Source organism: Barbus barbus (genome assembly GCF_936440315.1).
Source record: "Barbus barbus genome assembly, chromosome: 28".
Classification (NCBI taxonomy): Eukaryota; Metazoa; Chordata; class Actinopteri; order Cypriniformes; family Cyprinidae; genus Barbus; species Barbus barbus.
Genome location: NC_136756.1, coordinates 5,531,084 through 5,551,850, shown reverse-complemented (window position 1 = coordinate 5,551,850; position 20,767 = coordinate 5,531,084). Strand labels below are relative to the sequence as shown.

At 35.6% G+C, this 20,767-nt stretch overlaps 1 protein-coding gene across 1 annotated transcript in view; it reads left to right on the top strand.

The window, feature by feature from the left end:
• Window positions 1–4,692: 4,692 nt before the first annotated feature.
• Window positions 4,693–20,767, top strand: part of plch2a (phospholipase C, eta 2a) — a 125,002-nt gene continuing 108,927 nt past the window's right edge. The window contains exons 1-2 of the mRNA XM_079383208.1: window positions 4,693–4,895; window positions 12,901–13,385. Of these exons, the coding sequence (XP_079239334.1) occupies window positions 13,214–13,385 (172 nt within the window). The 5' untranslated portion in view covers window positions 4,693–4,895; window positions 12,901–13,213. The remainder of the gene's footprint in view (window positions 4,896–12,900; window positions 13,386–20,767) is intronic.

Below are 20,767 nucleotides of genomic sequence, written 5' to 3'. Positions count from 1 at the left end.
ATAAATACTACTCACGACTGACGACGCAAAAGAATAAATACATTTGGAAAATGATTTACTAACAGTGAGGCCATCTGCTTATGATCCTAAATGAAAATATTATCTAAAACTGTGTCGAGGTTGAAGACATACGTAAGTCTTCATTTCCATTTTTTTTTTTTTTTTTTTTTTACTCATTTATTTTAAAATATAAATCTGGGTCCTATTATGTAGTAGGCTACTAATCTTTTATTTATTTATTTCGCCATTCTGCTTGTCAAATAATACATTACTATAAATATGAGCAAAAATTGAGCTCACTGGCGGTCAAAAACTTGTTTAAATCCATCTGAAGCTTTGAACTATTTAAATCAGTCAGTCACAAGCGAATATTAGTAAAAACTGCTGTATAGTGCAGTAAACACTATCCCCTGGTTTCACTGACGAGGCTTAAGCCTAGTCCTGGACTAAAATGTAAGTCTGAGCTGTTTAAACTGAAATAAACTTGCTCTGACTGATCTTAAAATATATCACTGCCTTTGTTTTGTCTCAAGATGCACACCAGTAATGTTTTTTTTCTAAGCATGTTTATAAAAATTACTTAAATGTCCTAATTGAACTATGGCCTAATCCTGGTTTAGTCTAAACCCTGTCGGTGAAACCGGGCCTGTATGTAATCCTGGATCAATCAATAATCATATCCTAATGATTTTTGGCTTAAAAGAAAAATCTATATTTTTGACCCATAAAATGTATTGCTGGCTATTGCTATAAATATGCCCATGCTACATATGACTGGTTTTGTTTTGTGGTCCAGGGTCTGCTGTTTATAATAAACAAATCCATAAGATTCCAGTGAAAAGTTGTCTTGTCCGAATAAGGAGTGAAATATGCACAGACGGAGCAGTCCAAAACAGTTCTAAACAAATATGTTGTGGATTTTGACGTTGGAGAGAGAAAGCCTTATTATGGATCATCAACTTGTATTTTAACCAGAAGCAACAGTTTAAAGTTGCATAATGTTTTAATTATAAATGTGTTTCTTACAGACAGGTAGCTTTTCACTTCACAAGACCTTAACTGATGGACTGGAGTGGAGTGGATTATTGTGATGTTTTTATCAACTGTTTGGATTCTCATTCTGACGGCACCCATTCACTACAGAGCATCCATTGCTGAACAAGTGACGCAGTGCTATTTCTCCAAATCCATCTACTTCTTGGATGAAATTTTGTCATTAAGCTCACACAAAGGACATACATTATTTCTCAGAAATAAAAATATATTTCATTTCATCATGATTTTGTGTTACAATTTTGGCAGTGTGATAACATAATGAGTTGCATTGCACTTTGCATTGCAGCTTCAAACAGTAGCTGCAGAACAAAATGTGCAAAAATTGTACCTTTAGAAGGTACAGAGGCATCCCTTTGAGTGTACTGCCCCAGTGACAAACTGCTGTACCCTTAAAGCCTTTACTACATGAGTAATGTGGTTTTAGCTATTCCAACATTCCTAGCACAGCCATTGTCAACAATAAAAATGGCTATTGTCAATCATCAATAACAAAATTAAATCCATTTATGAATCCATATTTGTGACCCTGGAGCACAAAACCAGTCTTAAGTCGCTGGGGTATATTTGTAGCAATAGCCAAAAATACATTGTATGGGTCAAAATGCCAAAAATCATTAGGATATTAAGTGAAGATCATGTTCCATGAAGATAGTTTGTAAATTTCCTACTGTAAATATGTAATATGCATTTCTAAGAACTTCATTTGGACAACTTTAAAGGGGATTTTCTCAATATAGATTTATATCTATATATGACCATTTAGATTTTCAGAATAGATTTTTTTGCACCCTCAGATTCTAGATTTTTTTGTGCAGCCTCAGATTCTAGATTTTTTTTTCACCCTCAGATTCTAGATTTTTATTTTTTTTTTTTGCACCCTCAGAATCTAGATTTTTATTTATTTATTTTTTGCCCCCCTCGGATTCTAGATTTCATTGTTATTTTTTTCACCCTCAGATTCTAGATTTTATTTTTTTCACCCTCAGATTCTAGATTTTTTTTTTTGCACCCTCAGATTCTAGATTTTTTTTTTTTTTTTGCACCCTCAGATTCTAGATTTTTATTTATTTATTTTTTTGCCCCCCTCGGATTCTAGATTTCATTGTTATTTTGTTCACCCTCAGATTCTAGATTTTATTTTTTTCACCCTCAGATTCTAGATTTTTTTTTTGCACCCTCAGATTCTAGATTTTTTTTTTTTGCACCCTCAGATTCTAGATTTTTTTCTTTTCTTTTTTCTTTTTTTTTGCACCCTCAGATTCTAGATTTTTTTGCACCCTCTGATTCTAGATTTTTTTTGCACCCTCAGATTCTAGATTTTTTTGCACCCTCTGATTCTAGATTTTTTTGCACCCTCAGATTCTAGATTTTTTTTGCACCCTCAGATTCTAGATGTTTTTTTTTTTTTTGCACCCTCAGATTCTATATTTTTTTTGCACCCTCAGATTCTAGATTTTCAAATAGTTATATCTAGATTATGAGCTTTCAGAAATCTGACCATTATGACTGGTTTTGTGGTCCAGGGTCACATATTTTAGTTGCATCACTTTCCTCTCATTTGTTTTCTCTGTTTCGCTGTTCACAAGTCACCTCCTTTTACAAGGCTGTAAACCCTGTTTTTTTTGTTACTCTAATGCGCTGAGATCAATCCAAACCATTAAAATTCAAAACACACACACACACTAAACATCTTTATTCAGCCCTTTCCTAAGGCCATAATAAGGTCAGACAGCAGTTTTTGTAAATGCTTGTGGAAGGCTGTTTACTCACAGTGGCAGTCAAGGAAGCACCCCTATGTTTACACTTGAGCACAGGATGGCTTTCTTTCTCATTCAGACTCATATGTGACTTCTTGCAGGCAGAGGCGAGGTTGTGCAGAGGGCAGCTGAGGAGACCTGAGTAGAGCCATCTGAGGTAGGATGAAATTAATAATTTAATTAAGAGTCTGCTTGGTAAATACCAATGCACAATTATTTTTAGTAATGCAAAGGTGTTGTGGTAGCAGAGAACTCACTTTAGTTTTCAGCCAGGATTTGCAGCTGGATCTACAGTATGAAAATATTGTATTTTTCCAAAATCTATCTCTGAATGTGGTTAACTAGTTGTATAACTTGATGAAGTGTACTTAATTGTATTGAATACACGTGTCGTGTACTTCAACTCTTTAAAGTATATAAAAAAAACTCCACTTGTAGATAATATAATATTAATGAAATAAAAGGTCACTTAAGTGCACTTAAAGAGAGACACTTTAAAGTTTCTTAACACGCTTTTAACAAGTGCACTTTGTAATAATGAAAAACACTGAATTATTTGAAATTACATTTTAAATCTTGTCATGCTAATTTTGATGTTGACTAACATACTAAAGTGCACATGCGTGTTAGTGTGTTATTCGATATTGCATAAATTGCATCTTCATCATAACAAATGTGTAATAACAAATGCTTAAATACATGAGTACACATTTTAATAGCTATTACATTAAAGTATATTTTAGTGCTTGTCAGTACATTTGGCGATACACGTTTACCATATTTTCGTAGACTAAAAGTAATTATGAAATAACATATAAAGATGTACATAAGTCATACTTGAGTGGGTCAAAAATCATTCTAAAGTTGCAGCTTATTGCATTTAATATAAATTTAAACTATATTACTTTTGCACTGAATTGCAATTGACATAAGTGTTATTACATTCAGTTCATACTTAAGTACATTCTTTTAGAGTATATTATAAGCATTCTTACAGTGAAGCAAGGAATCCATGACATGGCAAAGGTCTTAAAAGTAGGTATATTTGAAATATAGCATGACAATATGATATAATGTTAACGGTATTTGTGGAAAATATCGAACGATTATACAGAGAAACACTTAAATATGGATAAGTGACTCAATCGTTCCAGCTTCGAACAGGATGTCTTTTGCAATTCACAGTATTAAAGCTGAAATTAATTTCAAAGGAAGTCAAGCATATGATTCAGGAACTATGGCATAAGATTGAGACTCTGTTTCGGATGTAAACTCAAGTTCTTTCAAGGCATAGACACACTTTGCTCATTTAGTAACATTTTCATTACGTAGTGGGGCAATAAAATATCAAATGGTGTTATGGAAAGTCACTTAAAAGGACTTTGAACTCTTTTTGTGTTGATTTATGAATGCAATGTTGGAGCTGTTGAGAAAGTGTCAGAGTGAAGCAGTTGCTGCACATTTAGTTGCTTCTATTAAAGAATCCCAGAGAGCGAGATTAGTCATTAAATTCATATTACCATGGTTGCATAACAGCATTTAATGTGTTCAGATGGTAACTGATTTACCTTTAACCCATTTACCTGATGTATTTGAAACACATCATAAACATTGCATCACTGTTCTGCTCTTAAAATGCCATTGTGTATAAGACAGAGTTCAAAAACCTCTTTTTCAGTCTCAGTTTAATCCGATTCAAACAACAAAATAACTAAAGTTCCTTTAACAATCCTAATACTTGCAGACAATTCGGGCCGTTTCCTATACGCTCTAGTCGTCTGCACTCCACCCCATATCCCGCCCACCTGTGCAAAGACTCCTCTGCCCTTACTTGTCCTATTTCGACGCAGGGAAAACTGTTGCTCCATAAGGGAACACCCACTGTGTACAAAGAGCTTTCAAATGACAACTTCCTTTACCTGCAGTGTGGAGCTGTGTGCCTGAAGCTTATGCCTGCAATGAAAAAAGGCATATTCTTTGTACAAAAGCGGATCGAAGCTGTAAAATTGCTGCTTGGAGAAGTGTTTTACTCACTCTCACATCATCTCCAGATCACCCTCTGAACTACCTGCTTCTGTTCCGGTAACGTGAGACTTCACAATACTTTTTCTTTTCAAGATTTATTAATGAGGAGTTGAAGGAGGTTTTACTCGGACGAGTTTACTTTAAGTTTGTCTGGCACATTTAACATGCCTGCACAGACGTGAAACTGGATTAAAGATTGGGAAGTTAGTTTCACTTGGGCTTTTGTATTCTGAAACCCAACACTTCTTACTTGGGTGCTCAGGTAGAAAGAATGAGGAGAAGAAGTTTTGAGGGGTTGTTGTTGTCTTTCTGTGATTGGATGTGACATTGTGTGGCTTAATCTCATCAAAACATATCCAGCTCACATTTCACCCCAAAATACGAAGAAAATAAATATGAAATTGTATTAATAATTTAAGATTTATTACGCTTTATTACAAATTTATTTATTTGGTCCTTATTGTTTTTGCATTGTGAAATAATTTGCGTGACACATTTTGATATGTTGACTAGCATAATAAAATATGCGTAAAACATTAATCATATTTTAGGGACAATAGAAGTAATTATGAAATGAATCATAAAGATGTATTTAAGTCCTACATAAGTGGGTCAATAAACACTTTAAAGTTCAGCTAACTGCATTTAATATACATTTTAATTATAGTACACTTTCATTTTAATTCAGTTAACATGCAATTAAGTGTCTGAAAATATTACATTCAGTTGACACATATTCTTTAAAGTAAATTATTTTTTATAATACATAAAGTATGTTAAATTATACCTCTTTCTTACAAGGTGTGGCTAACTCTTATGGAGTGTAAACAAGTTTATTTAAATTTTTTTGGATAATTTATATTATTATTATTATATGAATAGTCTCATTAGCGTAATGCATTTTTTTATTATATATTTAATGCATTTTTTCACATTACTATAGTAAGAATGAGATGATTTTGAACTACAGAAAATTTCATGACATGTTTTGATATGTTGACTGAAATGCATGTAAAATATCCATATTTCAGAGATTAATAGGAGCAATTATGAAATGAATAATAAAGGTGTATTTAAGACCTGGATTAAACGGTCCTTCACACTTCAGCTAATTCAATTTAATATAAATGTAAACTATCATACATTTTCATTGAATTGCAATTAACGTGCAACTAAATGTCTGAGAACATTACATTCAGTTGACACTTTTAAAGTATGCTAAAGCGTACTGCTTTTCACAAGCATTATTGTCATGATGAAAATAATGCATTTTGTTTTACTTTTGAGGTTTTTGATCGTCTATTAATATCACTGATTATTCTCAATGGATTCTCATTACTGTTTTTATTGCATATTCATTGCATGTCATTTTTTTCGCATTACTGTCATCATTTGTTGCTGAACTGTCATGGCATTATTTAATTTTAATGTTAGGTAAAATAATAACAGGTTTCCTTGAGATTCCTCTATATAAACATCCAAACGGTGTCCTCTGCTTACTCACAGGAGAAACCTGATTTAATCTGCGTCTGTTAAACTTGACCCGCGCCTCAGGCTAAACATGAATCAGGCAGCCATAAATTAAAAACCTAACCGGTGTATTTAGGTGGGGAACACCCTGCTATCTGTGTCATTTCAGTTGTTTATGTGCAATGGTTATAATTCATAGGAATCACTTTGGTTCCATTTCAAGGAGATTTTGTTTGTCAGCGTGGGCGACACAGTCATGCTCCTGTTTCCTTTGGAAATCTCAGCCCAAACACAGTGTGATGTGGGACGTATTTCGAGTTGCAATGCGAACCGGTCGGTTGAAACTGAAATAAAAGCTCTATTGTGTCATGCTCTCTGTGTAGTGCTGAGCAACTCTGAGCGATCGCCGCTCACCGGCCTGCCAGCTGGTGTGCTATTAGCTTGTCAACACACATCTGTTGTTCGCCGTGCATCATCTCTGATCTGTTTTTCCATGCGGACAACAGGAAAAGAAAGAGAAGCAAGTAGAAGCCAGTAGAAGCCATATTTGGCTTTCTGATACTGGAATGTTGTGTGTGTTTGGTTCAGCCAGATTGGCCAGATCTCATGTTACGTTGTGTATTGAGAGCATTGTGTTGTGTGCAGGCTTGTTCTCGGGGGATGTTCACATCAACCATGTGTCTTTGTTATTGCTTCATAAAAAATGGCTTAACGTAGAAAGCAAATAATCTGCACCTTTGATCGATAGTGACGCTCATTTTGTCTTATATTAGTTGAAGGGAAGGAAATTAAGGACAAACATTTGCATACTCACACTGTGTTTCCTGTCAGCGCTGTGTGCACAATGGCTTTTGTGTGTCTTTCAGTAGCAGATTTAAAGAGGTGCCGGGGGTCCGAACGGACGTTTTGTGAGGCAATACATCTTACTTACTTCCTATAAAACTGAGGTTCAATTGTCTGTGCCTCTGCTTTGAACCTGAAGTGAATGAGAGAGTCTGTAAACAACAGCGCTTCTGATTCATACTGAAATCTCTGACCTATTTCAGTCATTGAGCTTCAGATACCTTTGATGTCACATTAACCCTTTGATGCACACGCTATGAAAACCCCTTCTAATGCACAACATGGGTCTAAAATGACCCGTATTCATTTCCTATGTCATTTCATACTTCGCTAGGCATTTTATTGTTTTATCTTTTGAAATTAGTTTATTTCAGCATTTAATATTCCCTGATCTATAAATTCCATGATCCATGAATATTCAAAATATCTTGTTACAATGACCACAAATTAATATTTTGTTTTTTTCCCTAGGTTTTGTGTTACTACATCAAGTTTACACAGATGGGTCAAAAATGACCCATCTATGCAAGCATGAAAAAAACAAAAGAACAAAGACATTTTGTTAAAACTTACGCATGTCACTGATAACCGATAACACTGAAATTGAACTGACTGTAGCGTGACTGAATAGATGAAAATAAAACTAACAAAATAAAATCACACAGGTACAGCACCATCTCAAACTTTATCCCACATCTTCCCATTGCCTCTGTAATATGGTTTTGAAGGTGGGCCTGCCCTCCTAGCACCTCTTCATATGTGGCATGACAAGCTCTTTGATGAATAGCTGTCATGCATTGGTCACACCAGCCATGTTATCAGGGTTTTGTGCAGTGAAGTTGGTGTAGGCCAGGGATGGTCAGCATCAGTCCTGGAGAGCCACAGCCTTGCAGAGTTTTGCTTCAACCTTGATAAAAAATTCACCTGCCTCTAGCTTTCCAGTAACCCTTATACCTTGATTAGCTTGTTCAGGTGTGTTTGATTAGGGTTGGAGCTGAAGTCTGCAGGACTGTGGCTCTCCAGGATCAACATTGGCTGCCCCTGGTGTAGGCATTGAGGGTGGTAACATCCAGCACATTGTACCATGGGCCACCTCCATGTTCTTCGCTTAAATGAGCATGTGCAAACCATTTTTACTCAATCTATTGGACTGGGTCTGAATTTCCTCTTAACAGCACAGTCATCACAGAGTCTTCTTCATCTAGGAGGGCGGGATTTACACCCACAACTCCATATTGACCCTGTGGCACATAGTCTAGGTCATCAGCATCAGCTATTTCAGTGTGTATCTAGAATGACTGGGATCAGCCATATTAACACTCTAGATAAAGAGTGCACAACAAGCAGTTGATCGTGTATTTGCTGATTATATATTGTCACTGTCAGACAGAAACCTTGTAAGTCCAAATCCATTACTTTTCAGAAACACTGACAGACATAAAGGGTGACCAATAGCACTGATTTATGACAAAAAAATAAAAATGATGAAATATGGAGATACAAGTTTTCTGCCTGACAGCAATGATATATACTTGTGTATATGTTATTTTATGACTATTATTTTGTTGACCTAGCTAACATTACTTAGCTAAAATAGAATGTGTCAACAACAAGTTAGTTAATAGTATTGGACATTTCAAGGTCAAGGTAACCTTCGCCTAACATTCAGATGTTATGGCCAGTTATCTTCCACAGTATATCAAATATTTTCTGTGGTAATAAATGATAAAATAAGACTAAATGCATCAATTATACAAAAGCAGCCATGTTGAGTTGTGAAATGTGGGGCAGGTGAATAGTTTTCTATATGGGTCATTTTTGACCCATGTGTGTAAAATTGATGTAGAAATACAAAAGCTGTTTTTTTTGTTGTTTTTTTATAAAATGAAGAAAGGAAAAATAAACATAATGATTTGTGGAAATCAAAAACAAGATATTTAATGAATACCTGGAAAAATAAATGATAAAATGCATTTATTTTTTAAAGATTCAGCAAAGAAACACTCAGCCATGACTGAAATAACATAGGAAATAAATATGGGTCATTTTAGACCCATGTTGTGCATTAGAAGGGTAGTGACGCAAAAACTATTTTTATTCAAAAAGTAAGAAAGAAAAAAATAAGGATACGTGATGATCAAAAACAAGTTAATTGAGGTATTCCTGGAATTCTGAATGATGATATGAATTTATTGCAAAGATATAGAAAAAATAAACTCAGTCGGGTCACTTTAGACCCATGTAGTGCATCAAAGGGTTAATATCGAATATACAAGTAAACCTCCTGAACAAGTTACATTTCACCCCCAAGAGAAAACATTTCATTGCACATTTCACCCTAAATACAAGTATATTCATTAAAACCTTGATTTTGTGATAATTATTCAAAAATGCTTACTGTATTGCATCCATAAAGTGATTCTCATTAGATTCCTATATTGTAATGCTGTAATTTACTGTAATATACAGTATATATTTTTAGTCTTTAAAGCAGCATAAAGGCAGTACAACAAATGCTTAATATGTAACAATTTACAGTTAATATAATGTAATTATTCATAATAATAATAATAACAACAATAAAATAGTATTGTTAATTTATTTTGTCACATTACACACTGAGGTGCAGAATGCACTTACTGTAATATAAATAATGTCTTTATATATAATTTTGTGTTCATAATTTTTTTAAATTATATTTAGTATGAAGAAAAATAAATATATATAGAAAATAGACTCTGCAAAGCAAAGCACCAAGTCCACAACCAATATCTAAAAGGTTTTACTAAAAAATAAAATACATAATGACACAAAACGGACCACAAGTACAGACATTTCATTCTTGAATTACTTGTTTTGAATCAACGCACCTATTAATTACCTTAATTATTTACAATATATAATTTGGTGAGACACAGCTTTTTCTTATTTGTTAGAGACATGCTGTATATCTTGGGATGGTTTTAACGATTCACCCATACTATATCACGTTAGTTGAAGCATGTTTACATAATGCATTTAAAGGTATTGTTAATGCATTCATAGTCAAGTCACCTTTATTTATATAGTGCTTTTAACAATACAAATTGTGTCAAAGCAACTGCACAATATCCAAACAGGAAAATAGTGTTCCTAATGCCAATACATCCTATAATATGTTTTTTGTGTTAATGCATGAATAGAATACATGAAGATACTCAGGTTACGCCCTTAAAGAGTATAATGCATTCATTATAACTATTAAAGTAAATTGTTAATAATGCATTACTCTTTTAAGGTTAAGCCATGAATAGATAAGCATTGTAGACTATTTTAATGCAGTATAATTTACATTCTGAATCAATGCATATAAAGCTTACAATGCTTCAAATGCTGTTGATCACAGACAGCCCTTGTGAAAAGAAGTGTGCTTAATTGTTTTGAATGTGCACTTCTAGTGTGCTTCAAATCTTAAAAGAATAAAACTGTATTTGCAAAAAATATATTAATATAATAAAAAGCCAGAATAAAAGCGCACTTTGTAATTATGTCAAATTGAAGGTTTCAGTTTAAAATCTTTGTTTTAATCGTCTTTTGTCATGCAGAAGTACATTTATTTTAATGTGCTGACTAACATGCTAAAGGGTGTTATTTGATATCACAATTAAAGTTAATGCATTTTAAATGTACTAAATTGCAACTTAATCATTAAGTTTCAAATAAATAGAAATGCATGACATTAAAGAATATGCTAGCTACCATAAATGCTTATCTGTACAAGTTAAAGATAAAGACTTATAAAAGTGGGTCAAAAAGCACTACTAAGTTCATCTAATGGCATTTAAAAATACATTTATTTTTAAATTTATGACATGCAGTTAAAGGCCATTGCACATTGAGTCCGAAATTTTCTCACATTGAAAAATAAATAAGACCTCATATTGCGTCAATCACGTTTACACACTGCCTCCGAAACTTTCATCCGTCATTAAAAAAAATCAGACTGAGTTCGATTTTATGCGTTTTCGCATAAAAGCATTTTGATAGGAAAAGATGACGAATACAAGAATTTCGGACTCAGACAGAGTTTGAAATTAACATTGTAAAATGTATTATTTCTGTAAAAAGTGCCTCTTTTCACAAGGGAATTTTTTTTTTAAGTTCATTAAAAAGGCCTATATTGCTTTAAGCATACCTCTACAATGCATTAAATATACAGGAATCAAGTGAAGTGTTTCCTAATACACCTCCATTGTTTTGTCTACTGAGGAATGTAGTGGATCCTAAGCCAGACAGATGTGTTTTAGCTGAGACTGGGGGTCGTGTTTTAGAGGGAAGGGATCGTCTCATCGCCTGGTCTGTTACCTGAGGCCAGGTGTTACATAGCTGACACGTCCAGTCCTGCATCCTCAGGTATCAACATGTCACGTCAAACACAACGAACACTCAAAGTGAACATTACAGCCATTGTTGACATGTCTCCAGCACAGCTCATGAAGTCCCACTCCTGACAGAATGGAGAATCCAATTCAGAAAGAGATCAGCGCTGATTATATTGGGAGTGTTCAGCTGTTCACTGCTCTCTTGCAGTGTCGATCTGATGGGCAGCCATGCAAAAATAAAAGATAAGACTTGAGGGATTACATCATTTGTTTTGAATCTCTACAGTAATACGAAAGTTTCCATTCATTCCTATGTTTATGTGATACACTTCACTGTGTGTTTCTGGGACATGTTACCATGGTGGTAATACTATTATTGGACATGGTTCCAAGTTTTTTGAAAATGCACCATGGTGATAGATTTTGTTTTGGTTTTGTCACTATGTCACTACAATAATATCATGATCTTTAGGATGTAGTATGTTTTTTTTGGACCTGTACAAAAGCAGTTTTCAGACATGTACCATGCTAAAACAATTTTGTGATGCATAAATATGGCAGTGAAAGTCAGTATATATCATATATCGTTACAATTTTTCAGGGGGGGGGGGCATTAATGAGAAAAATAGAAGTGTTACAGAGTTTAGACTCAGTAACTCAGTCACCCAGTTTATATTTGATTGGTAAACTGGAATTCAAATAGACAGAAACAAGTGCGCATATGTGCACAGATAGACTATATTACGCTCTTTTACTGCCATTGCTTTCTGTGAAGCACATCAGGAGTTTATATGGTTTAGTCCAGCCTTATTTGTCAAGCTTATGTGACCAGGAACCAACATTATTACTTTATTCTAAACTACTTTTTACCTTTTTTAAGTCCTTTGCCATACCACAGATTCTCTGATTCAGAGATTTACATCCATTTAATGATGGCTTTACACTCAAACCTGACACAGTCTTTAAAAAGTCATATAACATTTAATGAATGACAGATTAAATACTTTTCGATATTAATTTGTGTGTGTGTGTGTGTGTGTGTGTGTTTTGGAGTAGAAATTTAGAAATGTTTAATTCTTCATAAAGCTTTTATACAGCAACAGATAACAGATAACAGATGTATATATATATATGGGAACACTTTATTTTAATGTGTCCTTGTTACACGTTACATGTACTTACTATTATAATAACAATAAATTATGCATAATTAATTAGTAACCCTGAGTAAAACCCTAGTCCTAACCCTAACCATATAGTAAATACAATTAATATTACTCAGTACTATATATATATATATGGGTGTGTCTTTCAAATAAAAATTCTAGTATAAGTAAATGTTTATAAACTGTTTGTGTGAAAGTCTTGCTTGTGCTCTGTGTTCTCAGGTGTACTTCCCTCTGTGGTTTTGCTGCAGGTCATTGGCACACTGACCTCGTGTCTACAAGTCAATTACTAGCTGTGGAGCTCCGTCAGACGGTTGTACCACACCTCCAACCACAATCACTCCCAAACCCAGACGCTGAACATCTGCTGAGCGTCCTGCTGTACACTGGAAACCAGAGGATCTTGCTTTATCAAGAGCACCAACGCATAACTTTTTTCAGGAATCTGTAGAACCGGAATCACGCATGACTGTTTCTGGGGCTGCTGAATGCATCTGCATGTGAATTTCTGTTGAATGAAAACAAACTAAGCAATATGGATGCAGTATCTCTGAACACCTCCCTGTTCTCTGGCAGTCAGAGCATCAGTACGGATTCTCCTAATTTGTCCATGAGATCTGTGAGCTTCATCAATGACACAGATTCGTCCCGCAGCAGCACACTCTTACACTGGAACTTCTTCCTGGCTGCCAACTACATCAGTGTGGGTGAGTCAAATTTGTTTTCATGAAGAAAAAAAGGACCAATTCTTATTAGCATGCATATTAGCACACATGTTGTTTATTAGTACTTTTAAAGCACATATTAATGCCTTATTCTGAATGACCATATTGTGCATCTCTTATAGTCCTGCTTCATATTTACATTTATTCATTTAGCTGACGCTTTTATCCAAAGCGACTTACAATTGCTATATATGTCAGAGGTCGCACGCCTCTGGAGCAACTAGGGGTTAAGTGTCTTGCTCAGGGACACATTGGTGTCTCACAGTGGATTCGAACCCGGGTCTCTCACACCAAAGGCATGTGTCTTATCCACTGCGCCACCACCACCCTCATACCCAAACTTAACAACTAAACTATTAATAAGAAGCACATTAGGAGTTTATTGACGCAAAAATCATAGTTAATAGTGAGAATTGGTTCCCAAACTAAAGTATGAGCAAAAAAAGAAAAAGAAAGGTTCAAGGAGAAGTTCACCGAACGTCATTACAGGTTGTTTCAAACCCATTTTGTCAAAAGTAGACATTTTTAATTCTTCATAAAGCTCCTTTTATACAGCAACAGATAACAGGGACCATATCTGTCATAAAACACACCAGCGAAGTAAACATATCCCTTCCTTCAAATCGTGTGTCTCCATATTTATATCAATTTACACTAAACTGAATAATTCAATAATGATAGAAATTTTAGGCTATTTTCTTTGCTCCTCCCATATAGCAAAAAACAAACAAAAAACAAAGTATATATATTTTCAAATATATTTCAAAATATACAAAAAAAGAGCAAAAATATATTTGCATAAATATATTTTCTCCCAATATATTTTTGACAGTTTTTTCAAATAATTTTGAATATATATCGCAAATATATATTCAATAATGCATTTAATTTTTTTTTGCTCTATATATTTCAATCCAAGAAAATACATTTGCATGTCACATATGAATAAAAACTTGACTAAAACTTGTCTGGAATGCCTGTGAACTTACTTCAGTAAGGAACATAATTTAAAATGCCCCCCAAAATGCAATATTGCAATATATAAAACATATTAAATATTATTAAATCATTATAAATCTAGTTTTGTTGTCTAGTAGGCCACCTGCATTTGTATCTAGCCTAAATATAGGGCAACTGTGAACTGGAAATGTATTCTCTTGCCCCTGAAATATATTTAGAAATGCATATTTATGTATATTTAAATACATTTCATTGAGCTTATCTGTTTGCTATATATGGGGGGCTGTAGGGATGAATATTTGTATGAAGGAATGCTTTCAAACTCAAGCATATTTTGGCATGTTTGGAGTCAATGCTGCTAGTTTGGATTTGATTTGTTAGAGATTTGTGTTCCATAATATTTGTAGCTAAAATCAACAAATATTTCTAAAGACTGAACAATCAATCACAGAGTTCTGCCACCCAGATTTTTCTCAAACATGTTGTACTCTGTTTTTTCTGCTGGTAAAAGATGTTGAACATGTCCTGAATCACCACGTGTGATCTCCTTAATGAATCACTCATTATTCACAGAGCTCTTGAAGTGTATGTTTATGATAACTGTCTGTGGTGCAGTGATCAGTTCATTAGGTGCGTCTGACTCATTTGTGTATGTGAGGTTATCTCTCAGATCAGCTAATCGCACAGTACAGAGTCTCAATCAGATAAACTGCTGCTGCTGACAATCCTCAGACTTTCAGTTTGCTTCAGGAACGAAGGATTTGTGTTTTGTGGTTTATGTAAAGCCCCCATGGCACTAGAAAGTGCTGATTGCATAAGTGAGGAAACAGTGGAAGGGCTCTTTAGGACAGAATTACCACACAGTGTTAGCATTAGTAATGCTGCGCATAGGAAATTAGTGTTTGTATACATCCCATTATTTGGGCTTAAAAAGCCAAGTTATACGGATAATATACACAGTTTATGATACAGATTGTAATAATATTCCGGGTTCAGAGTAAGTAACAGACTTTCAGCATTTCCAATGGGGTCTATGGAGAAAGATACTGCACCAGGATAAATGTTACTATTCACAATGTTTTGCAAGTATAGTTATAATACTTAGAGTGCCCCTATGGGTAATGAAAGGTTCATATTTTGGTTTTGGGAGTCCCCAACAACAAGTTGAAAAGCATGCAAGGTCAAAAAACACTTTCATTGTCTTATAATATGCATTTATTTTAGTGCTGTCAAACGATTAATCACGATTAATCGCATCCAAAATAAAAGTTTTTGTTTGCATAATATATGTGAGTGTACCATGTATATTTATTATGTATATATATATATATATATAAATACACACACATACAGTATATATTTTGAAGATATTTACATGTATTTACGTCTATATTTATATTCATCTGATCTTTATTATAAATAAATATATTTAATATATAAACAAAACATATTTTTCTTAAATATTTACATTCAATATATGAGTGTGTGTATTTATGTATACGTAATAAATATACACAGCACACATACATATATTATGCAAACAAAAACTTTTATTTTGGACGCGATTAATCGCGATTAATCGTTTGACAGCACTAATTTATTTTTTACCTTACTTGCTCAACGACCCCCAAACAATTCGTTCAATGATTCATTTTTCCAAACCCCTTTTTGCATGACGCTAATCTGCTGTGATTGGTCCGAATGGTCTCATTTTCATTTCATCTTGTCTGTAATGAATGATAAAGCCCATGTCGCTGCAGCCCACAAGATCCAGGAGGCGTGGTTGGATCCACATCTAGGGGCTGGAGATTGGTAGGTTTAGGGGTGGAGATAAGTGGGTTTAGGGATCAGGGGGTGGAGATTGGTAGGTTTAGGGGTGGAGATAAGTGAGTTTAGGGATCAGGGGGTGGAGATTGGTAGGTTTAGGGGTGGAGATAAGTGGGTTTAGGGATCAGGGGGTGGTGATTGGTAGGTTTAGGGGTGGAGATAAGTGGGTTTAGGGATCAGGGGCTGGAGATTGGTAGGTTTAGGGGTGGAGATAAGTGGGTTTAGGGATCAGGGGGTGGAGATTGGTAGGTTTAGGGCTGGAGATGGGTGGGTTTAGGTATCAGGGGGTGGAGATGGGTAGGTTTAGGGGTGGAGATAAGTGGGTTTAGGGATCAGGGGGTGGAGATTGGTAGGTTTAGGGCTGGAGATGGGTGGGTTTAGGGATCAGGGGGTGGAGATTGGTAGGTTTAGGGGTGGAGATAAGTGGGTTTAGGGATCAGGGGGTGGAGATTGGTAGGTTTAGGGGTGGAGATAAGTGGGTTTAGGGATCAGGGGGTGGAGATTGGTAGGTTTAGGGGTGGAGATAAGTGGGTTTAGGGATCAGGGGGTGGTGATTGGTAGGTTTAGGGGTGGAGATAAGTGGGTTTAGGGATCAGGGGCTGGAGATTGGTAGGTTTAGGGGTGGAGATAAGTGGGTTTAGGGATCAGGGGGTGGAGATTGGTAGGTTTAGGGCTGGAGATGGGTGGGTTTAGGTATCAGGGGGTGGAGATGGGTAGGTTTAGGGGTGGAGATAAGTGGGTTTAGGGATCAGGGGGTGGAGATTGGTAGGTTTAGGGCTGGAGATGGGTGGGTTTAGGGATCAGGGGGTGGAGATGGGTAGGTTTAGGGGTGGAGATGGGTGGGTTTAGGGATCAGGGGGTGGAGATGGGTAGGTTTAGGGCTGGAGATGGGTGGGTTTAGGGATCAGGGGGTGGAGATGGGTAGGTTTAGGGCTGGATATGGGTGGGTTTAGGGATCAGGGGGTGGAGATGGGTAGGTTTAGGGCTGGAGATAGGTGGGTTTAGGGATCAGGGGTTGGAGATGGGTAGGTTTAGGGGTGGAGATGGGTGGGTTTAGGGATCAGGGGGTGGAGATGGGTAGGTTTAGGGGTGGAGATGGGTGGGTTTAGGGATCAGGGGGTGGAGATGGGTAGGTTTAGGGGTGGAGGTGGGTGGGTTTAGGGATCAGGGGTGGAGATGGGTAGGTTTAGGGCTGGAGATGGGTGGGTTTAGGGATCAGGGGTGGAGATGGGTAGGTTTAGGGCTGGAGATGGGTGGGTTTAGGGATCAGGGGGTGGAGATGGATAGGTTTAGGTATATGTAAGGTGGGAGGAGTTGGATCTGGATCCAACCACACCCCCTGGATCTTGAGGGCTGCAGCAAGACACTCCTCGATAAAGCAGCGTTTGTGATCGCAGTGCAGGGAAACAGCTATTTTTACCGCCCCAGAAGTGCCACCTAGTGGCAAAGAATGAATTTGCATTTTCATTCAGACCAACAAGTGGGCGGGCAATATGCTAATGTCAACATGAAACGGCTTGGGATTCGTTTTAAAACGACTCGTTTCAATGTTTCAAGAGTCGACTCTTTCTTTTGAGAGACAAACACTTTATACACGGTGCACTTTTAGATTTGAAACTTTGCAGGATGTTTTCATTCAAAGCTCATTTTCAAAAATCCATAATAGAGGCACTTTAACATAATGTGTGATCATGACACTAACACATTTTCCACTGAAAAAACAAGTATAAACATTATACCAAAACATACATTTGCTTTTTTCACCATCAAGTGAATCACTGTGAAAGTCATATTTGTTTATTTTTTACAAACTAAAGGATGAGTGGAAACTACTGTCTTTAGTAATAGCATTATGTCACAGATGAGTCTAAACTGAAAATTCCTTTATTTTCACTTCATTGTATTACCACACTGTAAAAAAAATTGTTTCAAAAAGTTGTTTCAACAATAGTTTAGTCAACTTGAAATTTTAAGTTACTCAATGTTAATTTGAGGGACAACTGGAATATTTTAGTTGACTAAACTAAAATTTTAAGTCAGCGGGGAAACAAATTATTTTAAGCTGAAACAACTTTTTTTACAGTGATTACAGCAGTTAGCTACAGCTCCCAAATTCAGCATTCATGGAGTGCAGATATTTGCCCCAAACACAATGAAATATTTTACTTTTGTGAAACTTTGCTGGTTGAGTCTGCGTGCTGCTTGATGACACACACAATATTTCATAAATAGGCTTCAAATTTGCGAGGTCAGTATTTGAGTTATTTCTGTTGAAGTGTTTCATACTCTTGATAAGTTCTAAATTACTTGTTGAAAAAAACAGCATATGCTGGTTAGGTAGGTTTTGAAGCATGGATGCTGGTTTGAGCTGGTCATGTGCTGGTCCTAAACTGGTCCCTCCTGCTCAGGACCAACACATGACCAGCTAAGGACCAGCTCAAACCAGCATCCAAGCTTCAAAACCTACCTAACCAGCATATGCTGTTTTTTTCAACATGGTTACCATGACACATCCCTTATGATGCTAATTTATGCATCATACACATGTAAATGTTAAGAAGTTAATTACCGTGAACAGTTCTCTTGGATTTATTAAGCTTACATGTGTTTGCTGTCTCAATTACTGCTAAGTACTTGTTGATTTTGACTCACAAATGAAAAGGATTTGCAACAGCATCAGGATTCCATAACACTGACACAGAGACACATTTCATTTAAAGGTCAGTTTAAAGCTGGCATATGAGATCAGACACTCTTCATTTATTTTGACAACATGCTTTATCATTTATTTTAAATGAATTTAACCTCATTTGTTCCAAGTGGGCAGGTTATTTAATAAATCCCTGGCGGCTGTGTGAGCATTAGATAATTCCCCTCACAAAGATCTTTCATTTTCTCTATGTCGCTCATTTACTTGAAGGAATTCAGAGTTGTGTTCACTAGGGTGGTGCCACATTTAGAACTGATCTGAGAAGTAGATGTCAATTTCATTTCAGCAACTTTTAGATTTGCGTATCATTTGTGAATTATTTAAAATTGTGTAATATGAATGTGAACTTTAATCAAACCAGTTCTCACTATTAACTAGTTGCTTATTAACATGCATTTCACAAGCATTTTGGCTGTTTATTACTTATAAAGCACATATTATTTCCTTATTTTGCATTAACAGAACCCCATGTACTTACTATTATAATAACACTTAATTATGCATAATTGCATGCAAGTAACCCTAAGCCAAACCCTAAACCTACCTCTAACCATATAGTAAGTAGTTAAATAATATTACTCAGTACTTAAAGGTATAATTACACTGTAACAAGGACACCATAAAATAAAGTGTAACTGTATATTGTCATAAGATCATCTGTAACTTGACCAGGCTTTCATAGTACTCTAAGTCTTGTTACACTTATCAATGATAACTTGCCTACACATGTTCTGTTGGAAGTAACAAAAGTTTCCGTGCATTGAAGCTCCTTATCTTTGTTCAATACCACCTTAAATTCTTTGATTGCGGTTTAATTGTGAGTTCATGGGCGAACACATCGGTTCACTTCCAAACTTTGGCAAACTTTCCACTTCTGATTCCATCGGTAACTTGTCCCAACAGGCCATTGTCAGAGGCCCGACAAGTGCAAAAGCAAACAAAACCGTAGCCCCATTCATCACCATCATCTGCTGACAGAACATCTCACTGTTACAGACTCCCTGCAGCCCGTTGGCGTTCATGCATTGATTACTCACCAGGCTCCATGACACTTCCTGTTAGGACATATTTTTGTCATACTTTCAGATTTTGATACATATTGTAGCCTACATCACACACCTTTGCACACAGCATATTATTAATAGTGAAAGTAAAGCTCCTTTCACAAATTTGGAAGTTTTTTTTTTTTTTTTGGGGGGGGGGGGGGGGGGTTGCTCTTGGTGAGATGTTTTCATTTAAATCTAAAGATTTTGATTGCATCATTCAGATGCATTCTCTTATTATCCAATAGAGGGCAGAATTAGTCCTTTCAGTAGATCTAATGTTAATGACTGTGTTCAGAATGGCCCACTATCATATCACTCTTACTATTTCTGCAAGATTAAGTATGCACTATATACTGCGCATATTATGTGAATTTTGTGTATGCATATAAAATATGACCTACTGCATTTGACCAAATGTACAGCATACAACAAAGCACTGCTTAGGATACTGTTTGCTACAATGCAATGTGCTCAATTTGCTCAACCCTCCATTGCAGTGTAATGAATGAATTTAGTATAATATCAGCCACAATTTTTAAGTCTATCTTGACTCTTTATTCAAATTCTAAAAAATGTAAAACAAGTATTTATATATTCCGATATGACAGGCTCGCTGAATTACACATGCAAATCATGCTTAGTGTTGCACAATACAGTTTCACACGGTTTTTTAACCTTCGTGGGACATTTGAACATTAAAATGCAAAAAAAAATAAAGTTTAAATGACTTACTATGACTTCACTGAAAAATAAAAAAGTATCTGTTTTCATTCAGTAATGGCTAGGAGATTTCACAAATAATTGCAAAGAAATGGCAAGTA